The sequence below is a fragment of the Miniopterus schreibersii genome (assembly GCF_964146895.1).
Source record: "Miniopterus schreibersii genome assembly, chromosome: 3".
Classification (NCBI taxonomy): domain Eukaryota; kingdom Metazoa; phylum Chordata; class Mammalia; order Chiroptera; family Miniopteridae; genus Miniopterus; species Miniopterus schreibersii.
The window spans coordinates 99,792,807-99,820,379 of NC_138103.1; the positions used below are offsets into that span (position 1 = coordinate 99,792,807).

Sequence of the window (27,573 nt, forward strand, 5' to 3'; positions counted from 1 at the left end):
CGGCCTCTTGGAGACACTTGGCATTGCTGATCATACCTTCTTTTGAAACACTGACCTCCTTGCTGTCACACTCTGGTTTTCCTCCTACTTCCGCCGCCCTACCCCCCTTTCAGGTGCTCCCTGCCCTCCGCAACCCACACACTGGTACTTCTCAGGGACACAGCTCTATGCCCTCTTCTATTCCGACCCTAACACTGAGAGTTCAAAACTCACTGCTTTAGGAAGGCAGATAACCTGGGCCTGAGAGGTAGGCAGGCAGGGGGCTGTGGCCCACGGGTGGCCCTGCCCCGTGTAGGGGGTCGTCTCCACTCGGCCTAATCCAATTGTTATACAGGGAAGTAGCCTTCAATGCTGGAAAAGGGCTTTTTTGGGGGGAGGGGGGAGCCTATTTGTATGTACAGTTTCTTCCACTTAAACAACACACGTGTGAATGATGATGATGATATCAAAACCTTCAAGCTCCCAGTCTACGGTCCCTAGAGGTGCTCCTTAAACAATCCCATCCACTTCCACGGCCTCAGCACCCACTTCGTACCAGCATCCCCGAGGCCAGCTCCTCTCTCGCCCGGACTCTGCAGGTCTGCACACCAAGGGCCCTGCTGACGTCCTCTCCACTCAGCTGCCTCCTTAAAACTGCCCCCCCCGTTCCTATTTTGTGTCCCCCACGTTGGTAACGGTGCCAGCGGCCCACGGGCTCAGCAGAAACCTAGGAGCCGCCCTCGCCTGTCCTCTCGTCATGAACAGTCACCACGACACCTTGAGTGCCAAGGCCAGGCGCCGGGCAGTCCCGGTTCTACCCAGGCCCCGTCCTCGGGTCCCACGGGCCACCTGGGTTCCACCTCGGGCACCGACAGCCCCCAAGGGGCCCCGCCCCTGCGCCCGGCCTCACCCTGCCGCCCCTGCCGGGCCGGGAGGCTCCCCCTAGACGGCCGTCCCCCAGGGCCGCTGCCCGCGCGTCCCCAGGCCCCTCGGCCCGAGGAGGAAGCGCCGGGTCCTCACCGGCGTCTGCACGGCCGGCCGGCCCTCTCGCTCCGGGCGGGGCGGGGCGGCCGCCGTCTCGGGGCCCCGCGGCGATGGCTCCGCTCCGGCCCCCGGGTTGCAGGGCGGGGTCGCCGCTCCGCGCGCCCTCGCAGCCGCGGGCTGTGTCAGGCGTCCGTCCGTCCGTCCGTCCGCCCGTCCGCCCGAGGTCGGCGACGCCGAAGCCCGCGGGCCTCGCTCAGCCCCGGCCCCGCGGGCAGCGTCCGTCCCCCGCGGACCCTACAGATGTCTAAACGCGACCACGTTCACCTTCGCGCGCAGCTCCGAGCCGCCCCAGCTCCCGCTCGCCTCCCTTTAGAATAAAGAGTCAATGTCGGCTACCCCCCCCCCCCCCATGGAGCCGGCCCGCGGCTGATCCCGGGCCGCCCGCCTCGCAGCGCGGAGGGTGGGGGTGGGGGCGGGGGCGGGGGCGGGGGCGGCCGGCCCGGTCCAGCGCGCGGCGCACACGCGCGGCCCTCGGGCGCGGGACGCGGGCGGCCGGACGTGCTCGCGCCCGCCGGGGCCCCGCAGCGAGCGCACGTGCGCCGGGCGCGCCGAGCGGAAGCAGCGCCGGCCCCGCGAGGCCATGGAGGCCCAGGCGCGCTTTAGGAGGAGGGACCGGCGCGGGGCGACTGTCGCCCGGGGCGGGGAGAGCAGGGCAGGGCAGGAGCGGCTCTGAGGGCCGGAGAGGCGAGAGGGGGCCCCCGCGATAGGCGACGAGGTGGGTGAGGCCGGCCGACCGGGCTGGGAGGAAGGGGGCGGGGCGGACCGCGTGGCCCCGGAGGTCCCGGTGGGCGAGCGCGCGCTTGGAGGAGGGTGCGGAGGGTGCTGGCTGAGGGTCGCCGCCTCGGCACCGCCGCGGCCTGTACCGGTCGGGCCCGCGCAGCCCCATTTCCTCCTCGCGCGCGCGCGCGCGCGCCCAGGCCCCGGTTGGCTCCTCCCCGCCGCTGGGTGGGGGCGGAGCGGGGGCGGCGTGGCCTCGCCCTCCGAGGCCTGCGCTCGCAGGCGGCCGCGTCAGCCGAAGCCCGACGCGGTGACGCATCACGTCGACGTAAGTGACGCGCAGGCCCGGGCCGCTCCTCCTTCCTTGAGTGAGTGCCGGCCCGTTCGGGGCGGGGGAGAAGAGGGAGGGCCGGGGGAGGGAGAGAGAGGCGACCCGGGGTCGTTGTGGGCCGCGGGCCGGACCGGGTCCCGGCGCGGCCGGAGCCAGGCCGGGCAGGAGGGCCGGGCGGGCCGTTAGAGCGCCGCGGCGGCGGTGGGCCCGCTCCGCCGCCGGACCTGCGCGCCCGGGCGCCCGGAGCCTCCGGCGCGGTGCCCACCCCGCTCCAGCTCGCGTCTCCCGACTCCAATTAGGTCAGGCTCGGAGTCCGGCGGCCGCGGCTCCGGCCCCCGGCGCGCGGCCGCCACCGGCTCGCCCTCCTTTCTTCTCTCGCCTTCCTCTCCTCTCGCCTTACCCTCCCCCCTTCTTTTCCCGGCGCTGGGGTGTTGGTTTTTGTTGTCTGCCCTCGGGGTTCCGTTCCCCAGCCCGCGCTCATGGGTGTACATGACCATGCTCCTGTTTTGTAGAGCGACCCGACGGCCATGGAGGCCGAGGAGACGATGGAATGCCTTCAGGAGTTCCCCGAACACCACAAAATGATCCTGGACCGATTGAATGAGCAGCGGGAGCAGGACCGGTTTACTGACATCACCCTGATCGTCGACGGTGGGTGGGGTGGTGGGCGGCGAGGAGTCGGGGCCGGGGCCTCGCCTCCCTTTCCCACCCTCGGCGCCCGCGGAGGGTGCGCGCCGCGCCGGGCGCTCGGCGGCGTCCGCTCGCCGGGACCGGCCCGCGGAGGCGGGTTGGCGGGCAGTCCCTCTTTCCACAGGCCCGCGGTTTTAACTTGTTGAAGTTTTCCCGCGGCGCGCTGGAGCGCAGGATTGCGGGGTGGGGACGGGAGGATGTCTCCACAGGTTTGGTTAACAGCCTGCTGCGGATAAGCCGCCTTGGGGCCTGTCTTCCTGGAGTCACGTGGGAAGGTGGATTCCCACCCACCCCCTCCCGGGTTCTCAGACGGTCTTGGAGGGGGGCTGAGACTCCTTTGCTGCACTGGTACCCTCTTTGGGAACCTCCAAAGTAAAATGCGGCCTTTATCAGTCCTGGGTGTTGTCATTGTAAGGGAGGCAAACCCAGCTTGGGTGTCTTTTTCAATTGAGTGAAAATAGGGTTCTTCCAAATACTAGGCACGTTAAAGTGTTTCCTATAGCGGACACGTGCGGCTTCCTGCTCCTCCTGCGGCTGTTTCTCCTCCCTTCCCAGATGATCTGTAACCTTCTGGGTCCTGTTTGTATCTAGTAGTTTCAACTGAATAGCATATGCCTTTCACTCTTTAAGTGGTAGGAGGTTCCTCCCTCCAGAAGTGTTGTAAACTGGCCTTTATAAAGTCCACAAATAAGGGCTTTGAGGTTAAGATCTGGCTTGGTGTCTAATTGTTATTAAAATTTGTCAAGATAGCTGCCAAGAATAGTCTGACGTTAGTTCAGTAATGTATGTAGTTTTATAATTATGTTACCAAGAGAGGTTTACATTATATAATTTTCTAACTTTTTTTATGTTCGATACTTGTGAACATGTGTGATTTTGTTTTCTTTTTACCTAGGTCACCATTTTAAGGCCCACAAGGCTGTTTTGGCTGCTTGTAGTAAGTTCTTCTACAAATTCTTTCAGGAGTTTACTCAGGAACCTTTGGTGGAAATAGAAGGTAAATGCTTGTTTCACATAAAACTGCTTAGCCAACATCATAATTGGTGACATTTTAGACAGTTCATTTAGCAAGATACCATGGTACACAGGCATTGGTGGTTCCTGTTAGGAGACTGGATAGATTGATCTTTGACACCCGAGAATTCTTACTTTCAGTAGAGTGCTTGGTACAGTGACCTGCCAGGAAAAACTCCTATGTTAGAGGGTAGGTGTTGGTCTCTTAAATGAGTCTTTTCCACTGCTAAAACTGGTGGTCACTAGCTGTCTTTTGAAAACATGCATTGCAAGTAAATTCCCATCTTTGTTCAGTGGGATTATGTTTCAGACTGTGGGGACACTGAAGGGTACTGTAGAAGCCTCTACCAGCAGAGGTGCAGGTGACATGCTCAGTATGAAGTGGAAAGGATTAGAAACGGTGAACCATGGTAGCATTCAGAAGTTCTGGTGGCTGTAGAAAGCTGGGGACGGGAAGGGGTATTCACTAGATATTGTCTTATAGTAAGTAGTTAAGTGATTTTTTTTGGTACTTGCGTGACTTTTCTGTAATAATGGCCCACCAGCTGCTAGGTGTGCTCTGTAGTTTATGTGCATTTCTTGAGATTCACAGCAGCGATCCTTTTGAAGTACATCAAGGAACAGGCTCCAAAAGGTTATTTGCCCAAGGTTGCCCAGCTAGCAAGGGAGTCACAATTCAGAACTAGAAACTAAATCAGCTTGCCTACATAAATATTGAATTTTAGCATCTTTCAAGGCTCTTGAGTTTTGGTTCTATAACTCTTTCATGGCATATATGCTCTTTGTTATGAATGGGTTGCCTAGAAACACTATTCCCTTGGAAAACTTTGTTCCTAGGGGAGTAAAAAAATGTGAAGAGTTAAGAATACCCTTTTATTTTGGTACATTCCAGTTTATCTAGCATTCTAGCTGCTACATCCATGGTTAGATTATCTTCTTATTAGCTGTGATGGACAGAGCACAGGCATAATGGAAATCCACAAAGCTTACTAAAGTGGGAGTCTAGCTGCCTAGGTGGTATTGGTTTCTATTACAAGGTAAGATTTTATGCTGTTACTCACCTGAGACCGCAGGCAGGTTGCTTTACCTCAATTGCATATCAGTCTCCTCATCTGAAAAGTGGGTTAATAGGCTTGATTAATTGAAATAACATGCAGAGTGCCTGGCATAGTGTTGAGTGCATTGTGAAAACTTAATAAATCAGGGCTGCTTGTCAGTTGAATATCTGTTATATATGTACTATGCTGAACCCCAGAAATGAGGACGACGAATAAGACAATCCTTTAATAATTTACAGATTGAATCACGGATGGGCAACAGGTAAAGAAAGCGTAGAAAGTGTTGCAGGACTTTTATTGTGGAATGGTGTCACTGAGGAGGGAGAGTGGGTGGTTTAGTCTACCTTGGAGAGATGGGAAAGAAAGTAAAAAAATCAATGGCCAGACTAGATTATGGATTGAGTGGTGCAGCAAGGAGTACTGAACTACCTGGAGAAGTAGGGTCTTCTCTTCTGCAGACCAGTCACCTTGGGGTGTCTCTTGTACCTCTCGGCACCTCTGACCGGCTCTGTCCATTTTAGTACAGCACACACAAGCCTTCAGTGTTTAGACTGTAGACTGATAAAGTTAAATGTAAGAATGCTTTCTGTTTTTGTTATTTGCCAGATTCAGGTTGAAAGACTCAGTGTGGCTCAGTGTCTTCTGAAGCCATTCACTTTGGGATTGCTGTCCCATCTCCTAGCGCACCTGGCTGTAGGCAATGCCTTGGGGGTGTGGTTAGGAAACCTGAGTGTAGTCTTGGCTTTACTCTTCATCAGTTGTGTAACTTGGGCATCTTGGCTTTTTCTTTGTTTAATCTGAAAATATGTTAAGTGGTTTTTAGACCATGTCAGGATATTTTGAATATCACATCATCACGCTCTGGGCGCTATTCAAGTCCTCTGGAGAATGCTCTTGTGGTTTTGACTTTGGTTTATTTTAGGAGGCAGTCAACCTGGTTATGGTCAGACTGCCTTATGTGGGCCGTGGATCCAATTCCAATTCCGTTTTCAAAACCTTTATGTGCTTGTCCAGTCCAGGTATGCCGACCTGGGAGGTAGTGCATGCCATAGTGCAGTTCTCAGAGCCTCTGCTGTGTCCCCAGGTCAGTTCCTCATGTGCGCAGCTCAGTGGTGAGCTCGGGACCGCACACACGGACGAGAAGACCGCTCTCCAGGTCTTCCAGGGGATTCTTTTCCTGGTCCTCCAGCTAGAACACTGGGGTTGTAGCCTCCCTGTGCTAGCTGCACTTCCCACCAGGGCATCCGATTCCAGGACAAAGTGGTGAGAGAAAAGGGAGAGAGAAAAGTAGCAAGGATTCTCTTCATGCTCTTTACGGCAGTCTCTTTCCTAGTTCTCTGGAAGAGAGAACTTTGTCTAAGATTAGGTGCTTGCTTGGTGGCCACCAACTGCAGGTGGGCAGGATCAGAACTGGGGCTGGCCTTGAGGGAGGGCTGAGACAGAAGAATAAAAACCAAGTATGTGTGTGTTCCCCCCCCCCCCCACACACACACACTCTCCATCTTCATTCCTGGTTCTCTAGCCAGAAAGAACTTCTCTGGAAGCTTTTTCTGTTTGTACCTGCTGTACAGTGACGGGATTTGGACCGTCCTCACATGTAGGCTGGGATAGATGGGAGGAAAAATAGAAACCAGGAAACTCACTGCTCGTTTTTCAGTTTTGACTTCTCTCTGCAATCCGCTGGCTCCATTTGTTTTTCAGTTTTTGTGTATTGCTTTATGTATTCTGTTCAGGGTTTTGGTTGTAATCAGTGGAGAAGATACGTAGAGTGTGCTTTCTCCATCTTAGCTGGAGCTGGAGGACAACCCCCCCCCCATAAAATATGAATAATGACCTGTAATGGTGGTTCTCATCCTGAGCAGCACATTAGAAACATCAGGGGAGTTTTTGCAAGAACTAATGCCCAGATCAATTAAATCAGTCTTTGAGAGTTGGGATCCAAGCATCTGTATTTAAAAGTTGTCTAGGTCTTGCCTTGCTGGCGTGGCTCAGCGGTTGAGCATCCACCTATGATCCAGGAGACCGAGGTTCGATTCCCTGTCAGGGCATATGCCCAGGGTTGCAGGCTCGATCTCTAGTAGGGGGCGTGCAGGGCAGCTGATCAATGACTCTCATCATTGATGTTTCTCTTTCTCTCTCCCCCTCTCCCTTCCTCTCAGAAATCAATAAAGAAATTTTAAAAATAAAAAGTAAAAGTTGTTTAGGTCCTTGTTGTTCAAGGTGTGGTTGGCTTGAAGGACCAGTGGTGTCTGGGCTTCCCCTGGGAGCCTGTTAGAAGTGCAGACTTTTGGGCTCCACCCTAGGCCTGCTGAATCAGCCAAGATCTTAGATGGTTCCTGTGTACGGCAAAGTCAGGGCAGCACTGCCCCAGAACCACTTCAGTTGTAGCCAGGGGTGAGAACTACTGTCTTAGAGGGCTTTGTAAAAGCATATGGCATGCATGTGAAATAAATTTCAATCTTCATGTGCTCTGTGAGTGTAAACTGTCATTCACAGTCAGATGCAGGCTGAGCTAATGCTCTCCCAGTTTTCTAGGTCCCCAGTGAAGTAAGTTCCCCTTGATTAGAAACAGAGGTTCACCTCTGGCTTCAAATAAAAATTCTTGTCCTCAAAGCCAGTTGCTTTGTGGCTTGTGACTTGGATTCACACCACATAAAATCCTCAACAAACTTTCATTTCTTTGTTCGGAACACAGCCTTAAGACGGTGGGCCTGTAGTGAACGAGACCATGGGTATTCCCACTCTCCCAGGCAGGCATGTTTCCTGCCATCACCCTCTTTAAAAATCTTTATCATGGACTTTGGGGTTGAGGCATCGGTTTGATCCTAGTTTTATTATTAGTAACTATGTGACTTGGGTAAGTTACTTAATTTCTCTGTGTCTCAGTTTCCTTGTCTGTAAAACAGGGATTATAATAGTACTTCATAGGGCTGTTATAAGGAACAAGTGAGTTAGTACTTGTGAAGTGTTTAGAGTTATGCCTGATATATAGTAAATGTTATATATGTGTGTGCGATTAACAGTCAAAATTTCATTCCATTTCAGGAAAAGTTTACACATTGTTTTTAGAAAGGACACTTGCTGCACTTGGACACATTTGGTCAAAACTCCCTCAAACAACCCCAAACCCAGTGCAATCTGGTTGTCCATCTCTCAGACCATTTTCATATAATAAAGAGTAACGTGGCCGAGACAACCAGGACAGGAGGCTTGTCGGACCCGAATCAGCTCAGCCTTCAGCGAGCCCAGTTAGTTTAGTTTCCTTGTTTGGTCACATGTAACATGGTCATATCACATCACCCTCCATGGTGTTTCTCATTACTCCAGTTGCTCTTCTGTAGGAGCCGTAGGAAATTTCTGGGAAAGGTCTTAATGTAGTTGGCTAGTTAGTGCTAGAACTGGGCTACAATAAGACTGCACTGTCACTGAGAGTCCTGCCAGAAAATAATCTTCAAAAGTGACAAGTACCAACCAAGTCCCTAACACTGGATTTCTCTTTTTCTTTACTGAATGTTATATGAGATTTGGATGAACATGAATGCATGCTAATGTACGTCTTTTTCACAGGTGTTAGTAAGATGGCCTTTAGTCACTTAATTGAGTTCACATACACAGCAAAATTAATGATCCAAGGAGAAGAAGAAGCCAACGATGTGTGGAAAGCAGCAGAGTTTCTACAGATGCTGGAAGCCATCAAAGCTCTAGAAGTCAGGTAATTACTACTTTAATGAGGTGCAGTCGGTCACATTTACCGTGCTGTCAAGAGATGACTATGTGTGTCACACCATAAAGAACTGATATTGTTTCCAAGTTAAGAATATTTAAGGGTTTATAAAATTCTTCTGGATACTAATTGTTCTTTCCCTGACACTTGATTTCCTGTCCTTATGGAAAAATTGCTGAGGTTAACTCAAGTAGCATCATTTGTATCTAATAAGGACTCAGCAGCTTTTAAGGAGTTCTCTGTAAACTGTTCTGTTGCATTAAAGTTGTTGATTATTTGTACCAAGTCTTATTCTAAAGAGGGTTTGGCTTGCAAAAATTAACCTAGTACTCTTTAAAAGTGAGGATATTAGTGGAAATGAAATAGGCCAGGTAGAGCCCATAATCAGGGAAGTTAGAATCAGGTGGCCCGAACGTGTGCCATTGAAGTGCGTACTTGCTGGCTGGACCAAATCTGGCTTTGAGTTTGGAAGCACCTAGTGCAGAGAAAAGGGACAACACTCAGTCTCGTTATTCATGGTTATAATATGAGACCAAATTAATTGCTCAGGAGCCATTTCTGGTATTAAAACACATCATCTCATAGGAAGTGTTAAGAAAACATTCGCTGATGCTGTGAATAAAGACTTCACCATCTTTCACGTTGAATGGTGGCTTTGTATCATAGTGACTCAGAGCAGGCTCTCCAAGTAATATCCCAGCTGTGCCACCATGTGTGTGACTTAAGGAAGTTATTCTGTCAGCAGCTCGGTTTCCTCTGTCGAATGGGGATGGTAATGGTACTTTGTGCATAGGATTATTTGTGAGAGTTAAGTGAATTGATGCATGGAAGGTGCTTAGCATGTAATACCCTGAGATGTAAATTGCTGTTATCTCCTTGCCCTGTTCCTTATTATGATCCTCAGTGTAGGTTACTGGAGTAGCATTAAAGGGCAGCTTGGTAAAATTAGTTTTACCTGGGCAAAATAATTTAGTCCAGCTCACTGGTGTGGTTTAGTCAAAAGTTATAATTTAGACTAACTCTAAAAAATGGTCATTCATAAATATAATTTCTCCTAATAAGCTTTTAATTAGTTTGATGACATTTCAAGGTTAAACTTTTCTGACAAGAGGGTAGTGGATATATATTCTCTGATGCCTAGGGCCTGGCACATAGGTATGTAGTAGATGTTTGTGAATGATTGGGTGGGTGCATACTGATTAAAACAGATCAGTACTCCTGTGGAGAGAACTGAGACATCAGTTGCCAAATAGAGGTGAGATGAGGACATATACCTGATTATGTCATATCTTCTCAAAGTGGAGGTAGACTAGGGGTATATATATGGATGGGGCAATACCAAATTTGTGGTAAAATCCTAGACAAGAATCTTCATTAAAAAAAGGTAGTGTTCTATCTGTGTGGTCCCTTTGCTATATGTGATAACGAGTAGTAGTAGCTCACTATAGGGAAAGTCCTTGGCAGCAGGACAGTGGAGCAATGTATTCTGGGTTGGATTTGGGAGGCCTTTAACTGAGTTTTTGTATATTCATGGGAGATGAAGGTAAGAACAAGTGGGTACAGTTTTTTCCTAGTCTTATTTAGAACCTTTTGGAGGACTTATAAGACTGGGGTCCCTATATAACTATAATCAGTGCTTTTCAGTATAAATACAGTAATATGGGGAATTGTTTCTTGAACCACTTAGGCATGCAGTACACTCTGAAGAGCTTTCTGAAAATAGGAAGACCACAGTATTACATACTGGTTGTTTATAATAATAAAATTTAAGAATAAAAATGAGTTGTTAAATTAGCTGGTTAAGGCAGCTCTTTATTGAGAAGATTATTGTATAACTTTTTCAGACACTGAAGGTAAATGAGGTACTTTTTTCGCATTTGCATTATGCAAGCATTTTTAGAATATAAAGTAAACTTTCTGAATGACACTGAAGAAATAGTAGGATCTTATGTCGCTTTGCTGGAATTGCATCATTGTTTATCTGAATGAGAAGGTCCCTGTTATTTGGTAGGAAGCAGCAGTTGCCTTACAGATTTTTCCTCCCCAGTCTTTTGAGGTATAATTTATATATAATATAATTCACACACTTCTAGGGTAGAGTTTGAATTTTGTTGATTGTGTACAGTGGTGTAACCACCACCACAATTGAGACATAGGAATATTTCCATCACCCTCAATTTTCTCACGACTGCAGTGGGTTTGATCCCCAGCCCCAGGCAGCCACCGATCTGATTTTAGCACTAGTTTAATCTTGGTTAGAATATACTGTAAATGGACTTTTACATTGTGTGGTCTTTCATGTTTGACTTTTAACTTAGCATATGTTTTAGAGAGTTTCCATGCTGTGGGTATCACTATTTTGTTCCATTTCGTTGCTCAGTACTGTTCCAGTGGTATCGATAATACCACCTGTTGAAGGACATTTAGGTTGTTTCCAGTTTTTAGCTTTGACAAATGAAGTGGCTGCGAACATTTGTGTACATTCTTTGGCCAGGTGCTTTCGTTTCTCTTAGGAAAGGCCTAGGAGTGAGATATCTAGGTTGTGTGGTAGATGTGTTTAATTTCTTTTTAAACACCAAACTGTCTTCCAAAGTGGTATGCCATTTTCCATCCCAGCCTGCAGTGTGTGTGTTTCCGTTGCTTCACAGCTCTGCTAACACTTGGTATGTGAAGCTTTTGCACTGTAGCTGTCCTCATAGGTATATGGTGGTTATAATTTGCATTTCCCTAATCACTAATGATGTTGAGCATTTTTTATGTGCTTCTTTGCCATCCGTTTATCTTTTGGTGAGATGTCCACATCTTTTGTCCATTTCTAAAATTGGGTTATTGTCGAGAACTGTGAAGGGTCTGAGATTTTATCCTTTTTGCAGGCTAAGTTTTATGGATGTTGGCAGAAGACATGAGCTTCCCAAGTCACAGAGAAAGGACTTTATTTCTCTCGCAGCATAAACTTCATGTTTGTATCAGTTTTTCTTGCCCTGTCCCCCCTGTCAAGTTCTGCAGGGGTGGCACAGTGACTTAGGTGTGTGGTAGACTCACAGTGGTTTGTGTCACAGTTGAGAACTCTGAGCTTTAGGAAACCCAAATCTTTTATAGTGAACCTTCGCCCCAGAGGGCTCATTATCTTCAGTCCACAGGCCAGTAAGCGAGCCTGCTCTCTACTCTGGGAGAAGATGGGCTCTATCTTCTAAGGCTGCTTGCTGTACAACCTTGAAAAGATCGTCCAGAACAAAGGCTGCCCGTGTCTTTGTTTACAGGACATGAGAAGCGTAAAGGATCCACAGAGAGTTGTCTGCCAACAGTGTCCTTGTTTGTACATTATTTTAGCTTCTGGAGAGTTTTCCCATGAGTGTACCACTCCGTGACCACTCTTTGATCAACCAGTAGGAACTGGGACCTAATCCATTCAACTCTTCTCACACTGGACTTCATTAAGACAAGTATCCACAGAACTCCAGGCAGCAGGATGTGGCCACCCTGCAGTGGTGAGCTTAACCATGTGTACATTCTTCTAAGATCCTGGACTCAGCCAACTGAATGGTCCCTAGAAAGCCAGGTGGCTATCTCCTTTAGTTTCCGGATTGACTTTTCAACTTATCCCTAAGCTCTAATCTAAGAATAGCAAGATGTTTTAGCAATTGCACCGTCTCCATATTGGCCCCGGGCTGGGGGGAGTTGAACGCAAGGCTGTCATCTGTAATAACTCTACCTGGTGATTTGAGCCTGACAGGATTGCCTTCCTGAGCCCAAGTAATGTCATTGATCACATCGACTTAAGCCAGGCACAAATGTCTGCTAGCTTTTTATATGGATGACCCCCATTGGAGGGAAAGTTACCCATGGCGCACGCATAAATAACAAATTGGTTATTACTCCAGAAAGCTCCCCCAAATAACCAGGGGTAACCTCATTTTGGGGAGATCTCCACAGTCATCTGAAAACTAACCTTATTTACCAGTGGTGTTTCCTTAAACACTGATGGTCTCTCCTACCCACTCGAGTTGTAAATCATCATAGTTTTGGGAGGGAAGGAACTTACCGGCTTCCACACAAGAAGTACAGTCCCAGGGCCACATGGGTGCTTCTGAAGGAGAGTGTTGTTCAGTATCGTTTGTGCCCCCAAAGTGGGACCATCATCAGTCATGGGCACAGGTCAACATTACTTCCACTGTGGCCTCCTCTTTTCCTGGCTCAATCAGAATGACTGAGTCCAGTCCTTGACCTTGGGAGAATTGTCTGAAAGAAGTCAGTTCAGTGTGTCCTGTTTGTCATGAGCACCTAAATGTCAGCTGAGTGGCAGTCATCCACCTCACAAATGAACCTCAGCTTTGGGAATAGTAGTAGTGGGACAAACAAACATCTGGTGTTCTACACAGGACACGCAGGAGCTTGGCCACCGCCGTGACTCCCCCCCCCCCCCCCCCCCCCCCCCACCGCCCGCTGTTTCCAGAATTCTAGGTAAAGTTAAGGAAAATGATGCTCAAATTGTGGTCAGAGCCATCTGGTGGCAGATGACATATCTAACAGATGATTTCAAATTGCAGCAGTTGAGAGCTGCACCAACATTTTCCCACCTGAGGATGGCTCTGGGCAGTTCTGAGGGACCTTTCCTAACACCTCCATAACATCAGTGTATTCCATTCTAGTAGCTGTAATTTCATTTCTTTTCCAGTCACCCCCTCCTTTCATTTTGAATGGCCAGGGACAAAGGTATTTTTATAAAAACTAGAGACCCATGTGTCTCCCGCTTTGGATCACAAGGACCAGTGTAAGTGTACTTGGCAAGCAGTATATTCAATCAAATGGTCATTATCCTTAGGATCTGGGATAATGTCAGTTCAGTAAGAGAATCCAGATGGCTGACCTGAAATTGAGTTTAAACTGCTAGGCCTACCTTTGACCCTTCTATCACCTGGAAGAGGTGCCATCTCAGGCTGTGCCAGAGTTGCCATTAGGGGAAAAGAAAAGGATTGTGTTTAAGAATGGTTAGGGCAGAATCCTAAATTTCCAAGTAGGTTTACACAACTTCCCATCTTTTTTGTCTCAATCATTACCCAGGAAGCAGCTGAAAAGAGATGATTGCTTTCTGGGGACAGCTGAGTTTAGTGACCAAACTGTTTACTCGGCTATTTGGACAAGGAGGAGGTGAGGGAAATAGAGTCAGAAATCTTTCTGAGTCAATATTTGAGGCCATTACAGTGCTCTCAACATCAGCATTTGTGGATGGTGGGGAGTTTGAAAGGTCCAACAATACCTTGACCATCAGCCAATTACTGAGTAGCTTCTGGCGCATCATTATCAGACCGCAGATGGTCCAGAAAGCTAAACATAGGACTCAGATTAGTCTCAAAGGCCACAGTGGTGGTGTGGCCAGAACCAGCTAATCAGACTGGAGCAGCAACAGTGTAACCAGACAGGAGTGGCAGCAGTGCTGAGTTGCTACTCATAGCCCCAAGATGGGGTCAGAGGTCGAGTGTAGGCAGTCCACCAGGAACGTTTGGAGACGGCGCCCTGTGCAGTGTGGCCTCGGTCACCATGAGACAGACGGGTGTCACAAGTCTGGCATGCAGTGGCAACATAAGGTCCTTGACTAGAAGCTCTCAGCTGCAGAATGAGCAGCCTCAGAGACTTCTAGCCAGAGGGGTCATTAGGGTTGTGGGGCCCCAAGAGCCAATGTGTTCTACAGCTTGATGGACAGCTTCCAGTGCAGCCTGTTGGTTGGAGCCCCCCTGAAAGATGCTGATTTGCAGATTAATTCACATAAAGAAGAGCGGAGAATGCTTAAGAGAGGTACATACTGTCTCTTACCCCAAATGCCATACGATGCTGGGCCTTGTTTTGTGGGGAGGAGGAAGTGAGGAAACAGTTTTTCTTGTACTGTTAGAGGGATTGAGTTGTGAATCCACCTGCATGGCCCCAAGAAACTTCTTGGTGAGCAGGCCCCTGAATTTATTGGAAATGTGATAATGCTGTGGTCAGAGCTCTGAGAGTGAGACTTTGGGCTTGCCTGTCAGTAGGATATCAGCGGTAGATTGTAAGCTTTAGTCAGCATAAGACAGAACACTAGCACCTCATCCTGACCCAGCTACCGTTGGTAGATGTCAGGACAGGTTGTTCCAGGAGCTCTTTTCTGCCTGTGGCTCTTTCCAGTTGGGGCGATCCATCTCTGGTACTTACAGGATGGGAAGTGCAAATCCTGCTGCACACTGAGATGTCAAAGCAACAGCAGTGTGTGAAATCAGCCCCTCCCACAGAATCCGGACAGCTTCTTTGCTGCTGTGAACCTGCCCAGACCCATTGGTTGAATACAGGCGTCTCTTCATGGAACCAGATGGGATGGTGACTTAAACTCCTGAATCTAATGGAGCCACGAAAGTTTGAGTCCCTCCCTTGCTGAGTTTCCCCTAGCATGCTGGACAGGGTATATGGTGTCTTCTGTGTGTATCCGTGGGAACAGGGAGACCTTGCCTCTACCCCTAATTATCTTTCTTCAAGCAGGTGAGGTCAGGATAGAGGGGGAAGGAAAGGAAGAGAGGGAGAAGTGTGGAGGGAGAAGGTGACTCCGTGCCAGTACACAAGGCACATATGTGCTTGGTTTCAGGCTGTGCACGGGCTGCATGTAGCTCAGCCAAACATGGGCCAGTGTTTCAGCCACTCAGAGCCCTGTGTCAGGCAGCATGGCCAGCCTACTGACACCGTGACTCAGCGGCCCTGTCCACATGGCTTTCCAGCCAGGGTCATGAGGACCTGACCCTGCACAGTGGTGGCTTTTTAATGAGTACCTTAATTCTGGATGTTTGCTGCCCTGTTGGCATGATACTGTCTTGACGCTTTGCCTGGTCTAACATAAAGGTTGAGGGCTTTTCAGCAGGACTGATCACAAGAATATACGTTGTTTTGGATTCTTTTCTCATTCCCCAATGACTCATCTTCATCAGCATTGTAAATCCAGTCGGGCAGGAAAACTCCTACTAGTTGATGCCTTGTCATAGGAGTTTGTCTCCCCAAGAGGACCAAAGCATCCCAGGGCACCAGGGCCCACTGCAAAAAAGTCTGAGACCTTTCGTGGTCATCTCCAAATGAATCTAAGGTGGACACGACAGACTGCAGGAGGGGCTGAACCCTGGGATGGCCCAGGCGTCACCATCCTTCCTCAACACACATTATGTACATTGCCCCCTCATCTCCCTGCCGATCAGTTGAAGTTCTGATGACTCAGCTGTTTCTGTCAGTAGCAGCTGTGAATCTCTCCTCTCACACTTGCTTTAGGTACATGTCACAGCAGCTTGTCTGTGAAGGGGTGGGATCTTCTGTCTCCACTCCCTTACACACACACAGGGCCCCCCCCCCCCCGTACCTTAGTGTTAGGTGTTCAGATGGGATGGACTTCAGGCTGAACAGCAGATTGTCAGGGAAGCCCTCCCCGCACACACACACCTCAGGAGAGTTTGTAACTACCCGACACTGTTCCAGCAGCTATCCTTGAACTTGCTGCTCAGTACTTACCCTGCAGCCACCTTCCCAGTTTTTCCTCAGTGATAGGTGGGTGCTTCAGCTTCCTGGGGCTGCTGTAGCAAAGCACCACCAATCACGTGGCTTAATCCAACAAAAATGTACTGTCTCCAGTTCTGGAGGCTGGGAGTCCTAAATCGAGGTGTTGGCGGGGCCATGTGTTCACTCAGAAGCCTCTAGGGGGTGAGGATCCTTCCTGGCCTCTTCTAGCTTCTGAGCCCTTGGCTTGTGGCAGCACGACTCTAGTCTCTGCCTCCATCTTCACGTTGCCATCTTCTCTGTCTCCATACAGCTTTCTCCTCTTCGTGTGTGTGTCCCAGTGTCCCCCTTCTTGTGAGGACATAGTTGGGTTAGAGGAGGGCCACTACAGTGACCTCATCTTAACTTGATCCGTCTACAAAGGCTTCCAAATAAGATCACATTCACAGGTATTGGGGCAGGGCTTTCAGCACAGCCTCTTGGGGGACGCAGTTCAACTTGGCAATAGCCAGTTAAGTGGAGGACCAGTTACTGCTCAGTTGCCCATAAAGGTCGTTCAGCATAGTTTTTGAGGCCAGTTCTGATGAATTTCTTCAATCCCATCAATTGCTCAGGAGGCATCATCCTTCCTGTTTCACAAAGCTTTATCTTTTTCAGCATCCTGTCCTTGTTGCCAAAACGTGGCAGGAACTGAGGGATCTGAGCTCTTACCCTACTTACAAGCCAACAAGTTATTCTGCCACAGTTTCATGGACGCTGATAGAAGATATGACTCCTAGGTCAGAGAGAAAGGACTTTATTACTCTTCACACAGCCAGCAGTATGAGTTTTATATTCGCGTAGGTTGCCCTTCTCCCCCAAGTCCCACAGGAGTGACCAGTGGCTCAGGTGAATGCTGTGTGTGGGGCTGGGTTACCTCACAGCTGAAGAATCTCTAGCCTAGGAAACCCATATCCTTCATAATGGGCTGTGAGCAAGCCTGCCTGACCTCTGTCCCAGAGGCGACATTACTGGATGGGACAGCAAGCAAAGCTTTCCTGCTCCCTCCCGAGGGAGCCGTTGTCCCTATCTTCCCATGCGCTTGGCGCTACTGCAGACATCCTTGGAAGATAGTCCAGAACCAAAGCCTTCAGTTCATAAGACTACAGTGTGGAAACACGAGAGACTCGTGGAGAATCATCTCCCACAGTCGTCTTTCACGGAGCTTATTAAATTGTGAGAATTCTTTTTATATTCTCCATACAGGATCTTTAACAAATATGTTTGCAGATATTTTCTTCCAGTCTGTGACTTTCCTCTCCGTTAACTGTATTTCAGAGTGCACAAGTTTTTAATTTTCATGAAATCCATTTTATCAATTTATTGCTGTGAAGGCTTTTCCTTTTTGTGTGTTAAGAAATCTTTCACTAACAGATTTTCTTCTGCTTTCTTGTAGAAGTTTTTGGTTTTACATTTAAGTCTGTGATCCATTTTTAATTTTTTGTGCATGTGATACAAGGATATGAGTCAGGGCTTATTTTTCCCATATGAATACCAGTTGTCCAAGTACTACTGTTAAAGATCATGTTTTGTTCATTACATTCCCTGGGAACCTGTTTTCAAGTCAGTGGCTAGGTGAATGGGTCTCTTCCATTCATCTCTGTGTGTACCTTTACTAGTCTCCTGTCTTAACTTACTGCATCTTTACAGTTAGAGTCAGGTAGGATAAGCTCTCCAGTCTTGTTTTTGCCTCTCCATGTAAATTTTATTATCAGCTTATCAGTTTTTTCCAAAAAGCCTACTAGGATTTTGATTGATCTTACTGATTTTTAAATTCATACATTATGTGTTTCAGGAACAAAGAAAACTCCGCTCCACTAGATGAAAATAGCACAGGAAAGAGTGAGGCCAAAAAAAGAAAGATTGCAGAAACTTCCAATGTTATCACTGAGTCGTTGCCATCCGTGGAGTCAGAACCTGTTGAAATTGAGGTGGAGATTGCCGAAGGCACAATCGAGGTGGAAGACGAAGGCATTGAAACCTTAGAGGATGTGGCTTCAGCCAAGCAGTCCATCAAGTACATTCAGAGCACGGGCTCCTCTGATGACTCCGCCCTGGCACTGTTGGCAGACATTACCAGCAAGTACCGTCAAGGTGACGGGAAAGGGCAGCTCAAAGAAGATGGCTGTGCGTCTGACCCCACAAGCAAACAGGTAGAAGGTATTGAAATTGTGGAACTTCAGCTGTCACATGTGAAGGACTTGTTCCATTGTGAGAAATGTAACCGTTCATTTAAATTGTTTTACCATTTTAAGGAACACATGAAATCACACTCCACTGAGAGTTTCAAGTGTGAAATATGCAATAAAAGGTATCTTCGGGAGAGCGCGTGGAAACAGCACCTCAGTTGTTACCACCTCGAAGAAGGTGGGGTCAATAAGAAGCAAAGAACTGGGAAAAAAATTCACATATGTCAGTACTGTGAGAAACAGTTTGACCACTTTGGACATTTTAAAGAGCATCTTCGAAAACACACAGGTAATTAGCACATGCCTTATGCTAAAAGTATGTTTTTTCCAACTCACGCCCATCTGAATGTCTAAGTCCCCTTTTATTAGCACCATGGAAGCCATCGCCCATAGCTTCTACTGTGCAGGCTGAGTGCACATTGTCTTTATAATAATAGCTTTTGAAATATTGATGCTTTAAAAGCAAAATCAGTATCAACTTTGAAAGTAATTGTCACTCTTGCATCTTGTCAATTTTTATATTTTTAAAAAAAAAATGTGAAGTACAGTTTGTAATTATTTCTTAAGGGTCATAAATTGTGAAATTTTAATTATAGTGGAACTTCACAGTTACTAATTTTACATTTCCTGCCTTAAGTTAACACCTTACATAGGTATCTACATTTATAAACAGTCCTGGATGTGTTTGTGCCTTCCTGTACATTTGGCCGTCTCTTTTGGCTGGTAGGTAGACAGTATATGCCCATCTCCCTCCGTCTCTCCATGAGCAAGTGTGTCAGGCCTGGTGGTCAGCCAGGGACACGAGAAGGGAAAGGTCTTTATCCTGTGAGCCATCCCAGGCATGAGGAAGAGTCGGAGGGAGTCTGCCTTAGGGCCTCTGCCCATTCCAGTTTTGCCTCTATCCCCTGAGCCTGTTTTTCCCTGTCAGACTCCCTGTGCTTGTCCCCACCCCCCAAGCATTCTTTGCTAGATCTCTTGGGCCAGATACAGGAACTGCCACCAGTGACTTGCATCTTCGGGAGTCCCTGACCCACTACAGCAAAGGTTTGGGGAGAGCAGTTGCTGCAGTGTGCTGAGTGCCAGACATCTGGACACTTGTTTCCATTTCCCTCTGTGTGACGGCTAAAGCTCTTAGGAACAGACACAGTGCGCGCAGTATTGCTGTCCCACGTGGTTCAGAATCTCTCTCTCCTGTGCTAGAGCGTAGAGAACTTTGGATGAAATTTTTTCATAGATCCTTCACTGTTTGGAGTTGCTACTTGAAACTGAAAAACCAGATAGATTCAAATAATGTGTATCCCTCACTATTCAGATTCTTGGTATTAATACTCAGGAACTGAATAAATATGCAAATAGCAAGGTAACCTCATACTAAGGCTTAGTATAGATTTAAGAGGCTTTTTTTCTCTTTTTAAATTATAGTTGACATTCAATATTTTATATTAGTTTCAGGTGTATAGCATAGTGGTGAGACATTTGTATCATTTACAAAGTAATTCCCCCCTCCAATAAGTAATGGTACCCACCTGACACCATACATACTTACTACAATATTATTTACTATATTCCCTATGCTGTACTTTACACCCCTGTGACTATTTTGTAACGATCAGTTTGTACTTCTTCATCCCTTCAGCTTTTTTTACCCAGTCCCCCAACTCCCCCATCTGGCAGCCATCAGTTTGTTCTCTATCTATGTGACTTTTTCTGTTTTGTTTGTTTATTTTTTGTTCTTTAGATTCTACGTATGAATGAAATCACATGGTATTTGTCTTTCTTTGTCTGACTTAATTTCATTTAGCATAATGCTCTCTAGGTTCCATCCATGTTGTTGCAAATGGTAAGATTTCATTCTTTTTTATGGCCAAGTAATACTCCATTGTATATAAGTACTAAGCTTTTTTATCCAATTGTCTATTGATGCGCACTTAGGTTGCTTCCATAGCTTGACTGTTGTAAATAATGCTGGTTCCATGTGTACCCAAAAAGAATGTATATTCTGCTTTGGGGTGAAATGCTCTAAAATTACCAATTAAACCCATCTGGTCTAATGTGTCATTTAATGCCGCTCTTTCCTTGTTGATTTTTAGTCTGGAAGATTTATCCATTGATGTCAGTAGGGTGAAGTCCCCTCCTGTGACTGTGTTACTGTCTATCTGTCCCTTTATGTGCATCAAGATTTGCTTTATATGTTTAGGTGCTCCTATGTTGGGTGCATAAATGTTTCAAGGGTTGTATTTTCTTGTATTAATCCCTTTATCATTATGTAATGTCCTTCTTTGTCTCTTTCTGTAGCCTTGGTTTTAAAGTCTGTTTTGTCTGATAGAAGTATTGTACCCCAGCTTTTTCCCCCCTCATTTGCATGAAATATCTTTTGTATTCCTTTGCTTTTGTTCTGTATATGTTTTCAATCTGAAGTGGGTCTCATAGACGAGCATAAACACAGGTCTTGTTTTCTTACCATTCAGCTACCCTGTTGTCTTTTGATTGGAGCGTTTAATCTATTTACATTGAAAGTGATGGTTAGGTATGTAGTTACTGCCGTTTTATTATCTGTAGTTATGTTCTTGTTCTTAAAGAGGTCCCTTTAACATTCCTATAATACTGGTGGTGACTCCTTTCGGGATAAAAGGCTTTGAGGTGCTAATTTGGGTAACTAATAGGAATTTATGGAATCTTTAGGGGAATTACTTTCTTACTTCCAAACATTACATGTATGTACCTGTTATATATTTGGAAACTGCCTATAGTTGTAGGTCCTTAAAAAACAAATATCTCTTTCACTGGCCTATTGAAAAACACTTTTGTGGTAACTGGAGTCGTTTAGCAAAAGGATCGACATACTAGAAGCATTAAATTGGCACATAAGCGTTACTTTGATAGGGGTTTCCAGTACCCCACAGGTAATCACTCATCTATTACTTCCTGATAGGGAAAGTAGAAGTTACTGTCTTTTTACCGAAAACTACCTAGTGACTTACCTGTTTGTAAGTAAGACAGCACAGGCCACTTTGGAAGTTTTAAATGTGCGTCCTGAGTCATGCACTTTGTATTTTGGATAGAACAGTAGAATATAGAGCTAAAGGACCTTGTTGAATGTTTTTGTTTTTTCTTTCAAAATGAAATGAGGTAACTTAAGTAACTTAATTAACTTAAGTAGTTGTTACAGATGATAGAACCAGATGCCCATTGGCAGACCAGTTTAGCAAACTGAACTTTGTTCTCTTTTTAACCTCAATTGTTGCACTAATACTAATGATTAGTGACTAGCTGCAGATGTGATCAGTGAGCTGGTGAGTTCAAGAGGAGCACAAGTAAACAGTTTTAAATTGTGTTTATGTTAATAAAGGGTGGATCGTTCTTTCTGTTATAACAAACCAAGTGTAAAAATAAGGAAACAATCCTTTTCCTGTTTCCTGCCCTCAAAGTACTCATAATGCACCCCCTCAGTTTCATGGTTTTCATACTTTTATTAGTTCAGCGATTTGTTTCTTGTACATTCTTAAAGCAGGCAGTGCACTCTACAGCTTAATTTACAAAACTCTGGCTGCTGTCCTCTGCATTATTGTGTTTCCATTTGGAAAATAATAGGGAAATGCCAACCTGCTAGGTCATGGAAATAAGGAAATTTGAGAGTCCCTGCCCTCAAGGCACCGTCACTGTGCGGCAGACTGGGTGCTGGTAGAGGAGCCCAGAGTCTGTGGGGTGCCTGCCTGGGCTCTTTGTTTATGACGGAAGAGATAAGGTGGCTTTCTAGAGGCCCACCCTGTGGTGACTCCCATAGGAGCAGGAGTGAACCCGGAGGTGAGCGGTCCAGGCAAATGAAAGGAAGCAGCTTGACCAGGGCACTGCTAGTAGGTTTTATGACTGGAGGGTCAGGTCCAAGTACGGGGAAGCCAGGAGATGCAGCCATGTGGCATGCACTAGGCGCCTCCCAGTGAGCGGTTCAAGGGAAGGAGAAAGTGATGGGAGGCGAGGCTAAGATCATGTAAGTATTTTCATAAATGCTGTAAATGAGTTCAGGTTTTATCTTGGAAGGCGGGTCAATTTAAAGAAATGTAAACCAGAAAGAGATCTGTTCTGATTGATGTCCTACAGAGATGACTGGCAGGGTGAAACCTCGGTCCTCTTAGGAAGGTTTCAGAGAGATTGAAACAAGGAGGGGCTGTGGAAAGGCCGTGATGGTGGAAAAGGGCAGAATCAGCAGGATTTGGTGATGGGTGGGATGGTGGGGTGAGGGAGTAAAGGAGGGTGGCTCCGGCTTTCTGCTTTGGGTATGTGATTGGAGGTTATTCACTTAGAAAGAAAAATACATAAGGGTAAGCACTCGGGGGGGGGGGGGGGGCGAAGGAGATGTCAGCTAGGCACACCTTGGGACACCAGTGTGAAAGAACCTAAAGGAGACCTCTGACTACGTGTTTAAGTAACTGTCTCCTAGTTTCCCAGGGAGGTGTTGTGCAGTCACGGGAGGGATGTGGGTCTGGGAGTCAGAATCAGATTCTGCCCCAGTCCTGACATTGGCCAACATGGGGAACTTGTACTTTACCTCTGGGCCTCTCCTTGTCTTTGTAAATAAGGGTTGTGATACCTACTTTATAGGTTGTGACAAATAAGAGAAAACGGTAAGAGCACTTTGAAGACTGTGTTGTCCACACAGCTAAAATATAATTAGTCTGTTGCTATTTTTAGATTTTACTGGGCTTATTAGACTGATTTTTTTAAATACAGAAGGTCAGTTTGCTGACAATGTAAAGTGAACCTCTTTCCTACCTACTTGAGTAGATTTCTCTAGAGGTAGCACCCGCCATCCTTTTATTTGTCCTTCCAGATACGTTCTTTGCATTTTCCAGTAACCATAGAGAGAGACACAGCTTTTAAGAAGACAGACAGGAGCTTGCAATACAGTGCTATGCGATTTAATTTATCTTGAACGTTGTTAATTTAATTTACCTTGAGCGTTGTTAATTTAATTTACCTTGAGCGCTGTTAAATACATGATGCATTCGTGGATCTGCTTAATTGTGCTCATTGTGGCTGCAGGCATTTCAGTGCTCCTATTGATAACACACTGAGATTGTTTCTAAGTCTCGTATTTAGACTGTCTCTAGTCTGCTGTTACAAACTATACAGCAGTAAGTATACTTGTACATATATCTTTGTGTACATGTTTAAGTAGTTTTATTTATTGATTGGTTTTAGAGAAAAGGAGAGAAACATCTTGTTCCCCTTATTTATGCATCATTGGTCATGTGCCCTGACCAGGGGTCGAATCCGCAACCTTGGCGTATTGGGACGACATTCTAACCATCTGGGCTACCCGGCCAAGAGCCTCACGTAATTTAATTTTTAAGAGCTGAGTTCTGGATCCCACAACCTCCTGTCTCCGAGACTCTTCCACCTGTCATTCCCACCCTTCTCTCCTTTTCTGCTGAGTCCTTCTCAGCAAATAGGTAAATACTGACTCTTTCGCCGAAAGAGCTTCTCGTTGGCTTGTCCCCCTCTGGCCACTTCTCGTTACTTCCAAGCCCTCTTGAAAGAATCTCAGTACTGACTTCCCACTGACGTGCCTCACTTGCTGTCCCTCTTCCTACAGTCTGGCTTCTGGTTGCACCCCACCACTCAGCTGTTCCTGCTGGAGTAGTGTGGTCTCCACGTTTTCCTGCCTACGTTTGTGTTCACCTTGGCACCGATTATTCCCCTCGCCTTCCTGAACGTGCTTTAAACTCCCCCAGTGTCCTGTTCTTCTGCTGGTTCAGTCCTGTGCCCTTTGCTGCCTCCTCAACCCGCTGCTGTAACTTGAGATTTCATTGGGTACTGCCCTGGATTCTGTTACCACAAGACAAACTGAGAGTCTCATCCACATCAGAGGTTATCACCGCCTGCGGTAGCCGCTGGTGTGTCTCAGTCCGCCTCTGGCTCCAGATTTGTCTGGACAACTAGCTGCACCTCAAACTTAACGGACGCAAAACTGAATTTACAGCCTCTCCCAGCACACCCTGCCCCAAAACTACGTGGACATCTGTGTTCTGTATCCTGGTTCGTGGTCTACGCCAGGGACCTGGAGTCTTTGTTGATGCCTCCCTCTTTCCTCCTCACCCACCGAGTCTCTGCCCAGATAAACTTTCCTCTTGCCTTTCCTCCTCTCATTCCAGGCCAGGCAGAATGGATCCCTCTCTTCTCTGCTCTGCGGTACCTTTCCCACCCCTCCCTTATCTGTAACAAGCTCTGCGGTTCCTTGCCTGCATTTATTTCCAGGTCTTTCATCTTCATGAAGTACTCGACCTGTGATACGGAGTTTTTAAACACAAGGACAATTTCTTTGTCTTCCTAGACAGCGCATGGTCTGGCACACAGTAAATGCTCAAAGATGCCCGTGGAGTGGACAGTGGCGCATTTCCCCAAAATAGAGCTTGAGCTTAATTTTTATCTAAGGGAGGGTACACACTTTTTAAGAAATGCAAACATATGGAATAGAATTTAGATCCAAATTTTATCAAAAGAATCAACTTTTACTCGCTTTTTCTGTTTTTCTTAACTTGTCAGTATAAATTTTTCTATTCTAACAGGTGAAAAACCTTTTGAATGTCCAAATTGTCACGAGCGATTTGCTAGAAATAGCACCCTCAAATGTCACCTGACTGCATGCCAAACTGGAGTGGGGGCAAAGAAGGGAAGAAAGAAGCTTTACGAGTGTCAGGTACGTGCGGGTGCGTGCTGTCCTTAGAGGAGTCTGTGTGAAATCATTCAACGTGGAGGGAGGGTGACAGAGTCAAGCAGAGGTTTGGAGAGAAATGAGAGTCAAGAACGTCACTGTCTTGATTTCATAAGGGGGTATAGTAGTGTTTTCTACCTGACCCTCGATGACATCAGTGTGAATCATTTATGTTCTAAACAGCAGGGAGTCTGAGACTGCAGGGGTGGAGCAGGGAGAGGAGGGCCAGCTGTAATGGTTCTTCCATGATTAGTGTATGTTTATCCCAAATAATGTATGGTTCTGAATTTTGTTGTTAATGGGAGAAATTATACCATTGTTACTTTATAGTCTTCGAATTTATAGGACATTTAAGCAATGAAGGCAATATTAAAATGTTTCCCAAAATATATTTAATTTGTTATATCAGCTCAAAGACCATAAAAGAATTATGAAATCCCTTGGAGCAGATTGTACTACAAATACCATATTCATAACATTTTCAGAAAAATCTTTAACTCTTCCCTTACAAGGAATAAATGAATACATATTTAGTTTGAAGTACTGTTAACACCATATGTTTGGTTATTTCAGGTCTGTAACAGTGTGTTTAACAGCTGGGACCAGTTCAAAGATCACTTGGTGATACACACTGGAGACAAACCCAACCATTGTACTTTGTGTGACTTGTGGTTTATGCAAGGAAATGAATTAAGAAGGCATCTCAGAGATACTCATAATATTTCTGAGCGTCTGGTAGCCGAAGAAGTTCTTTCTGTGGAAACGCGTGTGAAAGCGGAACCTGTGACGTCCATGACGATCATAGAGCAAGTCGGGAAGGTGCATGTGCTACCCCTGCTTCAGGTCCAGGTGGACTCAGCCCAGGTGACGGTGGAACAGCTCCATCCAGATCTGCTCCAGGACGGCCAAGTGCACGACTCACACCTGAGCGAGCTCCCGGAGCAGGTCCAGGTGAGTTACCTAGAAGTGGGTCGCATTCAGACTGAAGAAGGTACCGAGGTGCACGTGGAGGAGCTGCACGTGGAGCGGGTCAGCCAGGTGCCCCTGGAAGTCCACACCGAGCTGCTCGAAGCAGACTTGGATCAAGTGGCCCCTGACATCGTGAAGCAGGAGGAGGGGGAGCGCAGCCAAGGAGACGCCGCCCAGGCTGCCGAGGCTGCCGGGGAAGCTCACGAAGACTCTGGGGAGTTAGAGACCAAACCAGCAGTGGACTCTCCGGCGGAAAGCGCAGGAACCGAGAACAGAGCACCGGTGCCGGTTTTAGAATGAAACAAGTGAACCGGTTTTTAAATTGATGTGTTGGGTGTTTGAACTGATGCTGGGCAGTGTGACTGCCCCGGAGCTAACAGACAAGTGGACCAAAGTTAAACTCTCCCTTCTTGTGCTGAACTGTTTCTGTTGAACGGACTGATTCCCTCCCTTCTTATGCCACAGAGAAGGGGTGTTTCCCCCCTGTGAGTGGGACGTTTTGAGAAGTATATTTCTGGAAACTTTAAATGGATTATATTCTTCTATAGTTGGGTACGAATGTATCTATTTTCATTGTGGTAAGGGTCCTCCCTTCTCTTTCCCAGGTTGTGTTCTTCCTCAAAGTTTTTCTGTATTGTGAAATCAAACAAAGTCATTAGAATACAAGCGGGCGTGTTCTAATGCATGCTAGAAAACAGTGTGTAGAAACCGGCTGCATGAAGAAAAGTGCATTGTTACTGTGCAGTTACGTTTGGCTTCCGCCTTTCTTTAGTTTGAGCAGTGTTCTTGTCTACCGGTAGTCACGGATGCATCCTGCAATGGAAACAGAGTGGTGGTCACAAATGTCCAGAATGTTAAAAAAAATCCACACCCACGTGCCTTTTCAAACCAACTGAACTTCTCTAAAGCATCTCGGGTTCTTTCAAAGTTTGTTGTGAGGAGCAATGTAGGTGATGCTACATAGTACTTGGTATTTTTCCTTATAATGACAGCTCCCAGTTCTTTTTCACTTAAGTTAGGTTGAGAAATTTCATTTAATGGCAGCTGAAGGGCCATTTTCAATTGGGAAAATTCATTTATATCTGTGGTAAACTTTATTTTGATGAAAAATTGCACTAGTATTTTACCACCAGATTAAAAAAAAAGATGAGCATCATTTAAAAATTAATGTATTTAAAGTACAGAGAAAAACATGTATATAATATATCAGGCTTTGTTTTGAATGAATCTTTTCCCCCAATCCTTAATGTAAAGATCTTGTGCTATAACTTTTAAAGCCATACAAATAAGAGTGCTAAACTGTGGACTTCGAAGTAGTGTGTAAATATTTTTAATCAGTATTACTTGGAAAATAAAATATAACAACCACATAAAATAAACCAAGATGCTATTTTCTTTACCTGTTAAATATTGGGAGATATTTACATTTTTAAAGTAAACTTTAAAATTGTGTGTTCATGACTCTTTTTTTTTTTTTTAGTTACCAGTGTGGCAGTTGGTTTGTGATCAGAGGTGTTTTCTCATCTGTATTAACATGACTTTATGCACCAATATTAAGATGACTGACACATGAATTGATAAATATAATTCTCAGGACACACCACCAATCCTCA

General features: G+C 46.5%; 2 protein-coding genes across 11 annotated transcripts in view; one reads left to right on the forward strand and one right to left on the reverse strand.

The window, feature by feature from the left end:
• Positions 1–27,573, reverse strand: part of TMEM267 (transmembrane protein 267) — a 429,802-nt gene that overhangs the window by 284,996 nt on the left and 117,233 nt on the right. The gene's annotated exons all lie outside the window — the stretch shown is intronic.
• Positions 1,550–27,339, forward strand: ZNF131 (zinc finger protein 131). Of its 10 annotated transcripts, none has more exons than XM_081131438.1 (8): positions 1,552–1,738; positions 2,584–2,722; positions 3,657–3,758; positions 8,401–8,545; positions 17,886–18,243; positions 18,346–18,568; positions 24,846–24,976; positions 25,565–27,339. In XM_081131438.1, the coding sequence occupies exons 2-8, from the start codon at positions 2,599–2,601 to the stop codon at positions 26,258–26,260; spliced, it is 1,779 nt and encodes a 592-aa protein (XP_080987564.1). In that variant the 5' UTR covers positions 1,552–1,738; positions 2,584–2,598; the 3' UTR covers positions 26,261–27,339. The 10 variants fall into 10 exon arrangements, with proteins under 10 accessions (XP_080987559.1, XP_080987564.1, XP_080987563.1 ...); XM_081131437.1 differs by lacking the exon at positions 1,552–1,738 and adding an exon at positions 2,006–2,108; XM_081131436.1 differs by lacking the exon at positions 1,552–1,738 and adding an exon at positions 2,176–2,370.